At 45.8% G+C, this 13,655-nt stretch overlaps 1 protein-coding gene across 1 annotated transcript in view; it reads right to left on the reverse strand.

Annotated features, from left to right (window-relative positions):
• Nucleotides 1–13,655, reverse strand: part of LOC144762121 (cullin-9-like) — a 343,786-nt gene that overhangs the window by 292,121 nt on the left and 38,010 nt on the right. The window contains exons 2-4 of the mRNA XM_078647249.1: nucleotides 11,836–12,441; nucleotides 1,433–1,587; nucleotides 700–1,218 (exon numbers count right to left, since the gene is read on the reverse strand). Coding sequence (XP_078503375.1) covers nucleotides 700–1,218; nucleotides 1,433–1,587; nucleotides 11,836–12,430 — 1,269 coding nt within the window. The 5' untranslated portion in view covers nucleotides 12,431–12,441. The remainder of the gene's footprint in view (nucleotides 1–699; nucleotides 1,219–1,432; nucleotides 1,588–11,835; nucleotides 12,442–13,655) is intronic.

Consider the following 13,655-nt stretch of genomic DNA (forward strand, 5'->3'; position numbering starts at 1 on the left):
ATTATTTGGAACACGCCCCTTGATATCCAGTCAAACTGCTCAGGGCTAAGAACATATTACGATGACTTCAAAGGAAATTCCTTATTAGAATTTCAGGGAGCCGTCACTCTCCGAGGTTGCACTGAAGCATCAGAATGCTTTTGAAGCATGTGCCTGAACAGCAGCCTTTTTGACAACACCGGCCACAGAACTTAGGGCACGCCAGGATGCACTTTGGGTCTTAAGTGATAAAAAACAGAACACAGACAATTCACCTAAACTGTAGAACACATGGGTGTTATGAAAAGTAAAACAAGAGCTGCATATATAGAAGCATGAGAAAGATGTGTGCTTAGAATGCCATCTGACCAGCCACATTCCTGGGGACAAGAGTGCATTAATAGACTAGGAAAGCACCACTCTTGCCTAGTCAACAAAGATGCTGCAGGGAACAATAACATCTGCAAAGGACACAGTAGGCAAATTAGGAGGAATTTATTACTTGACAGCAAAGTCTGAAAGGAAGAAAATTAAACTGATATATACAGATGGGTCTGGTGCAACAATATAGACAGGTAGATCAATTACTACAACATGACAGTATGCAAGGATTCTGTCTTTCTCTCTCTCTCTCTCTCTCTCTCTCTCTCTCTCTCTCTCTCATATCAAAGGGTAACGAGAGGACACTCAAACAGTGCCCTCCAGTTTTGCACTCATTACCTGGACAGGCGGCGTCCCATCGTTGCTCTGTCGAAACTCCCCCTCATCACCCGTGCTGACCTGCTCATAGTCCTCCAGCATCCGTACACTCATGCCAGGCTTTAGGTTTTCCTGCACATACTCAACGTAACCACTGCGACTTGCAAAGTCTGAACGTGTCTTGAAACCATTGGAGGACTTCTTACGAGGCGGAGGAGCCAACTGGACACTGTTGCAAGAGGGCACTTTTGGCTGGAAAATGGAACGGAGGACGCGGGGCTGGACCTCCCACGGAGATCGAAACTTTTTGTGCTGTCCACGGTCCCAACCCATGACACGTACGAGCTCTGATATGAGGTTAGCCATGGCCATACTGAACTCAAACTCCCTCAGCACACGGCTCTGCTCCCCCAGAGGGCTCGCATTTGCAGCCCCATTGTTGGGCTGAGCTACCTCCTCACTGCTGCTGTTCAGTTTGTCCACCAGGGAGGTGACGCACAGGTAACGTTTCACCAAAGAGAAAAGCAGCTTCCCAGGAATCTGTAAGACATGAAGAAAGGATAAGGATCAACCCTGATTCACGCTCATGCCCACAGTTCCATTGCCCTTCTGCCATGTTGCTAGCCAACTTCAACTTCCATCCATTCCTAATCTTCCAGAATAAACCTTTTAAGAATATTCATTTTAACACAGAATTAGAGAATGCTTTTCACTCAGCATCATTCTCAACCAGCCTCCAACAATATAATCCGACCTGCGGCAGGTGGATTCCATCGAAGCATATGCAGTGCTCTTCGGAGGAGGTGGTCTCTGCGAACAGCTCCAGGAGGGTGTAGCGACTGTCGAAGTCCATGTGCTGCTCAATGCCATCCTGCTGGCTCAGGGACAGGAGGACGTAGGCCCGGCTTCCTGCACAAACCAGAAAAAGAAACCCATCATGATTCTGTCTAATGGTCATCCCAGTAACAATACTACTACACTAGCTACCACCTGATGGGGAAGATGTACACAGTCAAACCACCAAATCAGAACTCAATATAACACAGGAAGCAGATGAATGATGCCAAACAGATTAGCCAAACATGCAGATCCTGACACACTTGAGCGGCACAATACAACATCAAAAGAAACATGGAGAAGAACGCCAACTCTTGCCACTTTGCGGCAGTAAGTTGAGGGCAAAGCATCTTTTAATTGACACATGTTGTTGAAGCAACTAATAAATAAGACACCAAAAATACCCTAGACTTTCCAAAACAAATATATTTGTATACATCTAATTTCTAAATTTGCTAAAAACAAAATGTATGCCAATACTCATTGATTAACAAAACGTACAGTAACGGTAGAATTGCAACCTAACAAGAATCTCCCAGAATCATGTTATACTAGGCCTGGGCGGTAAATTCCGTTCTGCTCATGGAATTTGTGGAATTTGGGTAATTTCACGTTCCGCGGAGAATGTGGAATTGCCAAAAATTCCACGATCCGCGGCTTTGCAAATTTTTTGATTGTTCGTACTTTCAAAATGCGTGTTTGCAAGATATTTCTACCCAAGCACGCAAACAGCGTTCGCAAACAGGAAAAAAGCATCGCAAACGGGCGGAACAAGCAATTCCGCGTGTCTCTGGAACTCTACGTGCTCGCAGAGATTTTTTACTGTTTCGCAGATCTTTGCGTAGCGCGACTACGCAAATTCCGCCCTCTCCTAGTTATAACACATTCGTTTTCCAAAACCCCAATCGCAGTCCCATAAAAACACTTATTTAAGATGAGTCAAAGTTTATCTGGAATTTAACTACATGAGCCAGATATACATAAATTGTTGGTGAAAGAGCAACATCAAAGTTTACACATCAAGGAAACTGACAGCATGACAAAAGCCTGTTTAGTGCAGGTCAGAGAGAAGAAATGAATGGATCATAAGCATAGTGACTCATGGAACCAAAAACAGTTCAAACGCAGGCTAGTGATTGGTAACGGAGGATGTGTCCGATGACACCAACATAGGAAGCAAGCCAAGGAATGCGCTTTGGCAGTGACCGCGCTAATTCACACAACTTACTCTTTGATTTCGAGGCCAGAGAAAACTGTTGGTTGAGGACCTCATCAGATCCCAGGACACACTTTCTTGGAGATTTCTCATACATATGTCTAGTTATCCTTTGATGTCATTTAAAGGGACAGATAAATGAGAACCTGACCTTTAAAGCTGCTGACGAGTAGTAGCAAAGAACCAATGAGCTTGATGAAATACAAATACGTTTTGAAGATATTTAGGACAAATCAAGACTGCTTTATTGAGACTGAGAATAATGGAGTAAATTTACCTGTGCTAAAGTTTTTCTAACTGTCACAAAGTTGGCCAACTTCCTAGTTCATGATTCATTGACTAGGAATTTTAGAAGACCACTTCAAAGGGCAACACTGTATTCTGAAAAACAATACGGTGGAGACTGCTATCATTTAAAGATCTATTTTCGATAATTTTTGTTAAGTGAAATGTGAGTCCAATTATAATGTCTCTGAAAGCTTTATTTTTATCAGTGAATTCCAATTTTTTTTTCAATTCTATTTCCTAACTATAACATCCCTGTAACCTTTGGTTTTATCTTTAAATTTCTGTTTTAAAAAAATGGTATTTCCTAGAACCGCGGGCATCTCTCAGTTCGGATGATCCCACGTGGACAGAACAGAGACTGTTTCCACTATGTGGTGCAATGCTATCAACCAAATGTGCCCCTGTGGAGGAGGCGTTGCAGTGCAGGCGCAGAGCGGGTTGTTTTCTCTGTACCACCTTCAGCTGGGTCAGGGCAGACTTTCAAGTTGCACATACTTTCCTTCCTCCTGGGCCGCCGCCAACACAAACTTCACATATTTGCTGCAGAATCTATAAATTATGTTTTTGACAATTGTATGTCGCCATGAACAACTTTCAACTTCGCCTGCCCTTGTTAGCGGTCACCTGTGCAAGGGAACCAAGGTAATACTCTCAATACAGGTGCACAATTAAAGAGGCTAGTGCCTGTCTATCTGCCAGTAACTGCAGGGTAGAATGGAAGAGGATGACGCGCAGCTGCAAGAGGCAGATGAGAGACCTGGCACTGGCACACATATATCTGGAGAGCACTAGTGTGGTGCCAGAGCCCAGCTGCAGTGGATGTGCCGCAACCAGGCAAGTGGATCCAACTCTTGGTTAGCAGTGCACCAAAACGGTCTGAGAGACAGCGGGCACCTACCTTCAAGTACAGCAGCTGTGCCACTGTGAAATCACTGACCCCTTGCAGAACATGGGCCGAAGGCACTCTCTCTGGCTCGGCCTGGCACTGTAGGGGGGAAGACCTTCTTCTGGTAGGGGCACAATTGAGTTCAGCAGCGAGTACTCACTGAAGGTGGCTGCAGTGGGGTGGCTGGCTCCACTTAAAGCACAAACCTGAGCTCCAGTTCCATAACTAAATGCAGAGCGAATTTCAGACAGTGCCCGTCAGGGAATCCAAATGCCATTTTACTGCATCGTCATCGAATCTTTGGGCTCTCTACAGTGTGCACAGACCAATCGTCCAATTTATGCCAATTATAATAACAGTTTTATGTAAGGGATTGTGGAGGAGGTACACCATTTATAAATACTGACCTCACAAAACAAATAATAAGAAAATTGTGTTTTTATTGGGGGGGGGGGGGGGGGGGGGGGGTTAGGGTGTGTGTGTGTGTGTGTGTGTGTGTGTGTGTGTGTGTGTGTGTGTGTGTGTGTGTGTGTGTGTGTGTGTGTGTGTGTGTGTGTGTGTGTGTGTGTGTGTGTGTGTGTGTGTGTGTGTGTGTGTGTGTGTGTGTGTGTGTGTGTGTGTGTGTGTGTGTGTGTGTGTGTGTGTGTGTGTGTGTGTGTGTGTGTGTGTGTGTGTGTGTGTGTGTGTGTGTGTGTGTGTGTGTGTGTTTTCAAGATGAGAAACAAGGACATACAGAAAGAAAGAAAGTGAAAAGAGTGCTGTAGAAGATAATGTGTGAGCTAATGAAGATGGACAATTTCAGAAAAATGTAAGTGGCTTATAGAATGAGAAACTGCAGTGGAAAACCATGTGAAGGTGAGACCACGAGTGAGGGAGACGCTCCAAATGTCACCACCACAGATTCGGAACTGTTTGGTTCTAGTCTAACATGTTCAGAATTAAAACATTTTTCTATTAGTTTTTTTCTTGTTACGCATTGATCTGATTTGGCTAATAAGCACTGGTACTTCAACACCAATTGGTCTGTCTTGTTGCTTGCGATATGTCTGTATGAAAGAGGCATATGTGACATGTCTCAATACAGAACCTGAGAGTCAGAGACACTCAAACAGTGGTCATTGTTTTGATTTGCTCGCTAGAAAGTGTAACTCGAAGTGTCACACATTTGACACAACAATGGCACTCACAGACAGTCTGAAATGTTCAAAATGACACACATATGAGATCTCAAAATTTGGCAGCTATGATACAGTGGGGGAGGGGCCGCCTGGCCCCCCCTCTTAGGGCCAATTTTGGCACTGGGACCCATCTACTATACAGTGTGGAGCAGGCCCGCCTGGCCTCCCTCCTCGGTCAGTTTCGGCCCAAGGGACCCCCTCCCAACTTAACTCAATGGGGGAGGGGAGCGGTGCAGCACCCCGCCCTGATCTTGGCCCCGGGGGCCCCATTCCTGGGGCCTAGCCATGTATTCTCTGGGTGCCCTGGTCCCAGCCAGATCACCCAGTGTGCAGGACGGGGACCGCGGGGAGAGCCTCAACGCCCCAACAGCCCTAGCAGGCTACCCGCCTCCTGCAGGAGCCGGCACTGCTATTGCACAAAGGGAGATGCTGGACATGTAACTCCCTGTGAGAAACAGCATCATTTTCATCTATTTCCCTGCCCGCATATCTGCGGACAGGAAAAGAGATTACACTTTCACTTCAAGCAAGCAGGAGCTGTTTAAAAGCTCCCGCCCGCTGTAACTTGAGTGTTTGCGTTTGCTTGGTGGGAGCTGTCACAGCTGTCCACGCGGCCTCCCCATATCATTTTTAACTTGTAGCCCCGGAGAGGTGGTGGTTCCTGGGGAGGGGTCTGCACAGCCCACCCCGCTTATTATTAAAATTAGCCCCGGGGAGGTGTTGGTCCCCAGGGCATTTCTAAGCCCTTGGAGGGAGGGGGGGTGGGGGGTAGGCGGTTTGGGACCGTCCATTTTTCATTACAGCCTGCATGCAAGTGAGACCTTGCCACCATGAGGCTACATTTACAACAAGTGCAGGCGACTAAAAAAAATAAAAGATTTTTTACCCTGCCAGATCAAGACTTGAGGTTTAGGGTATTCCTATCCTGTTGCCTTTTTATTTTTTGGGGGGACTCTGCTGTAGCAGAGGCCCAAGATAGCTGCCAACACTTCCTGGTTGAACTATTAGCAGCCAATCAGAGCTCCGAAGATCTCTGCACAAGCTCGTTATTCACGAAGGTTTTGCGATCATATACAGATTTTTTGTTCCGTTAATATCACGCAAACTACTGAACGGATTTGCACCAAATAACAAAAGGCACAATCTGCGGACCAAAAGCTATCTTTCTGCCATATTTGGTGTCATTTCGTTCCGCGGTTCGGGCTGCAGCCATGTCTGAAGAGTCTATGGGAATTTACATGGGAAACACAGTTCTTTTCTTACCACCCTCCCGCCCCTTTTCTCAACCCCCACCTGACTAATCGCCCCGAAACTTTCCACATACAAGAATCACTGAGGAACTTTTTAGGGAAAATTTCGCCAAATATTTAGGCAAGTCAAAAAACGCTTTTTCCATGGAAAAATGGTCCTAACTGGCGACCACCAGTAGGAGATATATATTGCACCCCCTCTTAAATGTAACGAATTGCCCGGGGAGATGGCGATCCCAGAGACCGTGGGGGCCACCCACACATTAATTTAATTTGACTTGCCCCGGGGAGGTAGCAGTCGGGCCCATTGGGCGTGCCTGCATATATATTTTGATTATGGCCGTTTCTGTTTTTGTTTTTTTATGGTGATCCAGCAGAACTCCTGCCAAAAATATTTCAATTTTACCCTTCAGGGTTCTTGTGGGACCTCCACAAGAGACCTAGAGGATCAGGGTATTCCACCCTGAACCCTTCTCTATTTTTTAAAAAGCTTTTTTGTGGGGCTTTACTCAAGCAGAGTCCTAAGATGGCTGCCAACACTTCCTGGTTTGAAGTGTTTGCAGCCAATCAGATCTCAGCACGAGATCGAGAGGGCTCACGGAGCCTTTGCATTCCTATACATACAATTAGCTTTTTCTCTTAATATCTCAAAAACTTCTGAACAGATGTAAGCCAATTTACAAAAAGGTCGCTTTCTGGACTAGCGGCTACCCTTCTGAGAAATTTGGTGTAACTTCATTCAGCACTTCGGGCTGTAGTCGTGTCTACAATCTCTATAAGAATTAACATTGGAAAATAGCGTTTTGGGACACCCCCTTTTCTCTGCCTATGTCAGACGGATCACCCCGAAACTTAAAAGACAGCAGCTGAAGTGAGCGCCATACTAGTTTTGAAAATTTCGCAAGGATTTGTCAAATGACGCCAAAGTTATTGGCATGGGAAAAAACGCTCTTCCTATGTAAACTAGGTCCTAATTAAAACTACATACTGGAGTACGCCAGTAGGATATATATCTCCTTCTGGCAGTCGGTGCAAACGTATGCCCCCCGCAGAGCATTGCTTATGACCTCACATATTACATCACTCATGACATGGTCAGTGACATCACTGACAATATCATCCACAGATCCATTCACACACCCATACAACCTTTTGTTCGCCCACTCCACACTCACACAACTGCTCACATACCCTTTCACAGACCCATACAAGTACTCACATCAACTACTCACTCCTCCTTAGTGCCACTCACACACCCACTCACTCAGAGCCCCTCACACTACAATTTACTCACCCATTCAGCCACTCATACAACCAGTCACTCACCCACAAAGACACTCGCACACCCGTACAGCCTCTCGACACAGCTACTCACTCACCCCTACAAGCACTCACACACAAACCCACACAACCACTTACATGCCCATTCACATATCCATACAACCACTCCAATATATGCTCACTCCCCATAGTAATTCACAGACTCACTCTTTAATACAACCACTCACATACCAACTCACTTAATCAAACACTCACTCAAGCAGCCACTCACTCACCCATACAGCCACTTACACACCCAGTCACTCATTCATACAGCCATTCAGACACCCACTCACTCGCCCAGTCATTCACACAGCCACTCTCCCCATACAGCCACTGACATACCCCCTCACCAACATAGTTACTCACACATCCACTCACTCACCCACACAGCTACTCAGATGCCTACATATACACCCATACAACCACCGACACACCCAAACAGCCATTCACACACCAACAAAGCCACCCACTCATACACCCATACAACCACTCAGATACCCATTCACACACTCATACAACCACTGACAAACCCACTCAAACACCTACAAACATAGTTAGAAAGCCACTCACTCACCCATAGTCACTCATGCATGCACTCACACACCCATACAGCCACTCACACACCCAGTAACACACTGATAGTCACACACCCACTCAGATTACGTATGTTAGAGATAGTATCACTCATTAGTAGTACAACTAGTATACTGATTTAACTTTTGTAATAGGTTAGTATATATGTTTAACACCCATAAACTCTTACAAACACTTACACTCACTATGTCATGAGTGATGTCACTGAACATGTCAGGAGTAATGCAATATGTGAGGTCATAAGCAGTGCATTGCGGAGGTATAAGTTATAGTTAGCTCAGGTAATTATAACTGCTGAATTTTAATGGTTTTGTACAAGTGAAATCTGAGCCTAACTATAAAGTCCCTGCAACCTTTGTTTTTCTCTCGCATTACACAACACCAGCTGAAAACGCCTGTCCCTTGCACAGACTTCAAGCAAGCTAGCATTTTATTGAGCTCACAGATTGGCTGGAAAGGTTTAAAGCACGGAATAGCCCTATCATTTGTAGCATCTATGATAGTTTGCCAACTCAAGACGGTCCAATTTCTTTATCCAACTACTGTCTACCCTAGAAGAGGAATGGTCTGCCTTATTAGCATGGTGAAAATATACCTTTGGAAGAAATGTTCACCACTTCATCATGGAAACTGATAAAAACTATTACCCATATATTTTAATGTGGGACAAGGAGCTTCTAGGAAGGTTTTCATCCAAAGAGTTTCATTGGGGTTTGCCTTAGATTGTCACTGGCTTTTTCTTACCACAATTAGGCATACTATGCTATGTTGAATTTATTGTCAATTACATCATCTTTGCTTTATCCAATCAATGCTTATAACCTCTCGCCCTCCCTTCAACTGCCGTTCGGAGGTTAGCTCTCCACTGGAGTGTCTCGAAATCTCAGTCAGTTACACTGGCGATCTAAATCCAAAGTAGACGAGGGTATGAGTTGAGCACAGAGGGTAACGCATCTTTCTTTAATAATGGCGGGCACAGGCTAAAAACTCAAAAAGAATGTCAAATAATTGTAGGAATAAAAAAAGGGTGCAGGGCTGTAGCCCTGTCAGAATTAAACTGGGCAGGCACCCTGCTGCTCTCTGTGTGTGGACAGGGAGTAGAGATGGGGAAGAAAATCACTGTATACTGCTACCTTCCAAGGAAACAGACTTTCAAAAATTCAAGAAGTAAGGAGCTTACAGGAATAAAAGCAGGTAGGAAAGGTAATAGTCTTTCTTCCACAGGTCCTGCTTTCAAAACTGAACTGAAACGCCAGGTGAACATGCAACTGCTTCTTGATCTCCAAGGCGACCCTTTCAACCATTTCACTGGTGTTCATCCCATTATGAACTGTGTTGCATCCTGCATGGGTTCTAAATTTCTGAAGCTCAACCCCATAAAATCTGAAATTCTTCCCGTCTTTCCAAGACTCAACCGTTGGAACAACTCCCAATGGCCTCGAACAGGGTAGGGTAGGCCTTTTATTACAAAAGGCATTCCCCTGGTAGACTGCAGGACCTGACGCCATTTTTTAGGGCTGGGGCACGCTCCTGGTGCCTCTGTCACTTTCCCCAGCTACCCTGGGTTAATTCCAGCAGGCACAGGGAGGTGTCAAGATATTTGAGAGGGAGAAGAGAGATGATTGATCGAAAGGAAGAGATTACACAAGGAAATGAAGGAATCGGGGTCGGTTTTAGCATTTTCGGCAGGTTGATTTGGCTCACTAGTCCGGACCAGCCTCAAAACCTGAAACATATCCCTCCCCTATTTCCAAGATCAGGAATCGGGCACACTTATAGATCATAAATTTGATCTTCATTCCCAAATCTCAAATGTCACCAAAACCTTTCTTCAAATTAGGCTACCCAGGAGGATCTTAAGATTCCTTTCATTCCCCCATCTCATCATCACTGCCCACGCCGTAGGAAACTCCAGATTTGACTACCTTAATGCAGTTTACCTGCACATCCCTAAATAACCATCACCAGGTTTCAAAAGCTCCAAAACTATTGGATTAGAAGTATTTTCCATCTAAGAAAATGTGAGTACATTTCCTATCATGGGAAATCCTTGCATTAGCTTCCAGTTGATAAAATGATTCTATTCAAAGCAATATATACAAAATTCAGGCAGGCAGAGTACCTACACTTCTGTACCACAAATATAACAAATATCATCCCTTTCGTTCAAACTCCCAGAGCTTGTTTGTAGATCCCACTGTTCTACTCGCCCACAGGGGTTGCTGGATTTCAGTGTGCTCAGTTGTAAACTCAGAAACTCCATTCCTTCGGACATCAGTTCCATTCCTCATCACCTTCATTTCAGAAAATGTCCTGGTCCTCCTCTTACCTTCTCTTCTGTCCATCCCCTCCCACACCACCAGCAGATACAAGCAGCAAAAGACTCCACCTGGGACGTTTAGAAATCCCCATTAATATATAAATGAAAAAAACATGCTATGGGTTCTTTCAGAGCTGGTTCCCGGATCGTGAATAGAAACTGAAGGTGATGAAAAGGCAGCCACACAATGGCAGAGGTCAAGTTCTTCAGTCCCACGTTTCTTGGGAGGAAGAGATCCAAAACCCACAGCAGTTACATGCTTGTTCCAGACACAAAAAAGCTAAATGAAATGTCTTGCAGAGCTTACAAGAGAACGTCTGTGGGTTAGGGTGTGAGAAGACGACCTGCTGACACTTAAATCCCCAGGATGTGCAAATACAGACACAAAAAGAAGAGCAGAGCAACACATACCAAACAAAATTTACATCAGACTGAAAAGATGAAAAATCTGTAGAAACAGAGAAAATAGAAATAACAGCCTAGAACATTGGGACACTGCCTCTTCTGAGAAAGAGAGTAGCCACAAAACACACCGCTACAGAAGACGACTCCCGTTAACTGCCATTGCATTGGGTTGTGGGCAGATGGTGTACAGGAGAGGCAACTCCAGTTAACTAAACCTCAATTCCATGAGCAAAATAGATTTAAATCCGAGATTGCTTTCCAGTAGCTGTAGCCAGAGGTGTGATGGTGTACATGAGAGAAAATATCAGACAGCTAATCCCAGTTCCGTGAGTAGGACAGAAAAAGCTAAGGATGCATTTTAGGGTGCAGAGAAATAAGGGAGTGGTGTGGCTCACTGGTTAGAGGCGGCAGACCCGGAAGCAGAGAACGGCCTGGGACCAGGGTTCAATTCCCGACACGGCAGGGTCGTGGACCAGGGTCAGCGGACTCGATAATTCTCGTCTCGGCGCCTACTCTAACCAGGGATCACACTGGGCAACTCTGGGCATTAGCTTGCCTCATCTCTACAACGGCCCCCCACAGACGCTGGGGATGCCTGGTTTCACCTTGGAGATACCCAGAAGGGACCATCTCACAGGGATAGCCAGGACGGGTTCCCCAGCGGTCTACAGCGCCGGGACGCTTACGGGCAGCCGTGCGCTTTACAAATCCAACACATTTACACACACACACACTTTCCCAAATAAGTCTGCCAAAAAGCACCCATGTGGTAGACATAGAACATAAATTAAAAATAGCTTTCAGGACAGATGAAGAAGATAGGCACAGTGATGCACATATAGTCTTAACGGTTATCTCACCTGCATCGTGCGAGGCTAGTGCCCGAAGCATCTTCCCTGCGCTCCTGCGGATCTGCTTCTCCTCATTGCACAGCATCTTCATCAGCAGGTCCAGGGCACCCGTCTCCTTGAAGACCCCAGTCAGGGATCCGATGCTGGCGTACGCACTCAGCACATGGATAGTGTTCAAGATGGACGACTCTGGACCACTTGTACTGGACATCTGTTTGGAGGCCCGCTGCACCAGCGACCGAACATCCGCCTTCATCTCTTGCAGCGAGACCTGGTCCAGCGTGCCATCGGAAGGGAACGCGCTGGGTGCCTTCTCCTCTTTTACCCGCTGCCCCTCGTGCTTGCGCTTCCCCAGCAGCGTCGGGCAGTTGGCGTAAACCTCCTCAGTCGACATCCACATCAGGATGTTCTCAGTTTTGCTCTCAGATGAGGAGGCTGTTGTGTTCGCTCCTGCATTGTCGTCCAGGCTGATGATGCTCCAGCGGATCAGGTATTCTGTATGGCCATCGTGAGCGCGGCGTTGACGCACCAGTTCTTCCGGGTAGGCCTGCAGTCGCGGCCCCAGTTGTACGAGCAGGTTGCCATTTCCTTTCTCACCAACCATGGTGAATGCTTCTGCAAGAAAGATGAGGGAAGGTTAGCGAGAAGCAGAAATAATTTTAATGCTACATCTGCAGCTGTAGTTTTCACAATTCTCTACGCTGAGAGAACTATGGTGTTGGCTGGCCTGTGTAACTTGTGCATGCGTAGGCTGGAAACATGAGCAAGCACAGAGTTAAAATAAGTTTACTATTCACTCTACACTGAGCGGCTCAAAAAGACAGCGCCCCTAAGAGCTAAATGATGATTCACTGGCCCACCTCAACCTGTGGTACTTGTTAATCTGAAAAGAGGCCTTCCCAGGAAAAACTTTACTGTGAGACAAAATAACACAACTCACCAACCTTTTGAACACCAGAATAAAGGAATGTCAAAAGTTGCATTCCCACCTCCTTAGGTCCAGATTGGAATTAAAACCCACCCTGCTCCAAAAGGCCCTTGTAAAACTAAATTCAACTAGCAGTTGTTTCCAGTGAACGGCAAGCGACAGAATCTCTGTACGGTCCAATATTCGTCATCAAGGATCTACTGTGATCATCTCTGCTCTCTGATAACCTCCCCGGCCGCCACGTTTCCTGGCAAGACCCTGACCAGCTTGTGTGCTGCAGCCTCTGAAACCCAAGAACTCATAACAAAAAAATGCTCAGTGGCCATCGACTTCATAACTGGAGCTAAAACAAAAGAAACATTACTCCTTTGTGTAATTTCAATACCAACTGCCTTGTGCATACCAACTTTGTTGCATCTGACCTTAAGTTACAAAAAGAAGAAATAAATAATTTACAAGTGTAAAATTACAACTATAGCACTGTAGCGCCTGGATCTCCCTTCCTCCAGTGGGTCCCACCCAGGTCATAGGAATAGAGCAATACACAAATCTGTCTGGGGGAATTGTTTCTCCCTTCAGGCCAGGGTCTCGCAAAATGGAACCGAGAATCTTCCATGTATTGTACCACTCACAGGGACACAAACCCAGCACATGCACACAGTTCTGCATTATCCATGTATTGTACCAGTCACAGGGACACACACACCAAGCACATGGCTAAAGCAAACACGCACTGCACAGTACTGCATTATTCATGTACTGTACAACTCACAGGGACACACACACCCAGCACATGGCTAAAGCAAACACGCACTGCACAGTACTGCATTATTCATGTACTGTACAACTCACAGGGACACCCACACTCAGCACATGGCTAAAGCAAACACGCACTGCACAG

Source organism: Lissotriton helveticus, chromosome 6 (assembly GCF_964261635.1).
Source record: "Lissotriton helveticus chromosome 6, aLisHel1.1, whole genome shotgun sequence".
In the NCBI taxonomy this organism is placed as follows: domain Eukaryota; kingdom Metazoa; phylum Chordata; class Amphibia; order Caudata; family Salamandridae; genus Lissotriton; species Lissotriton helveticus.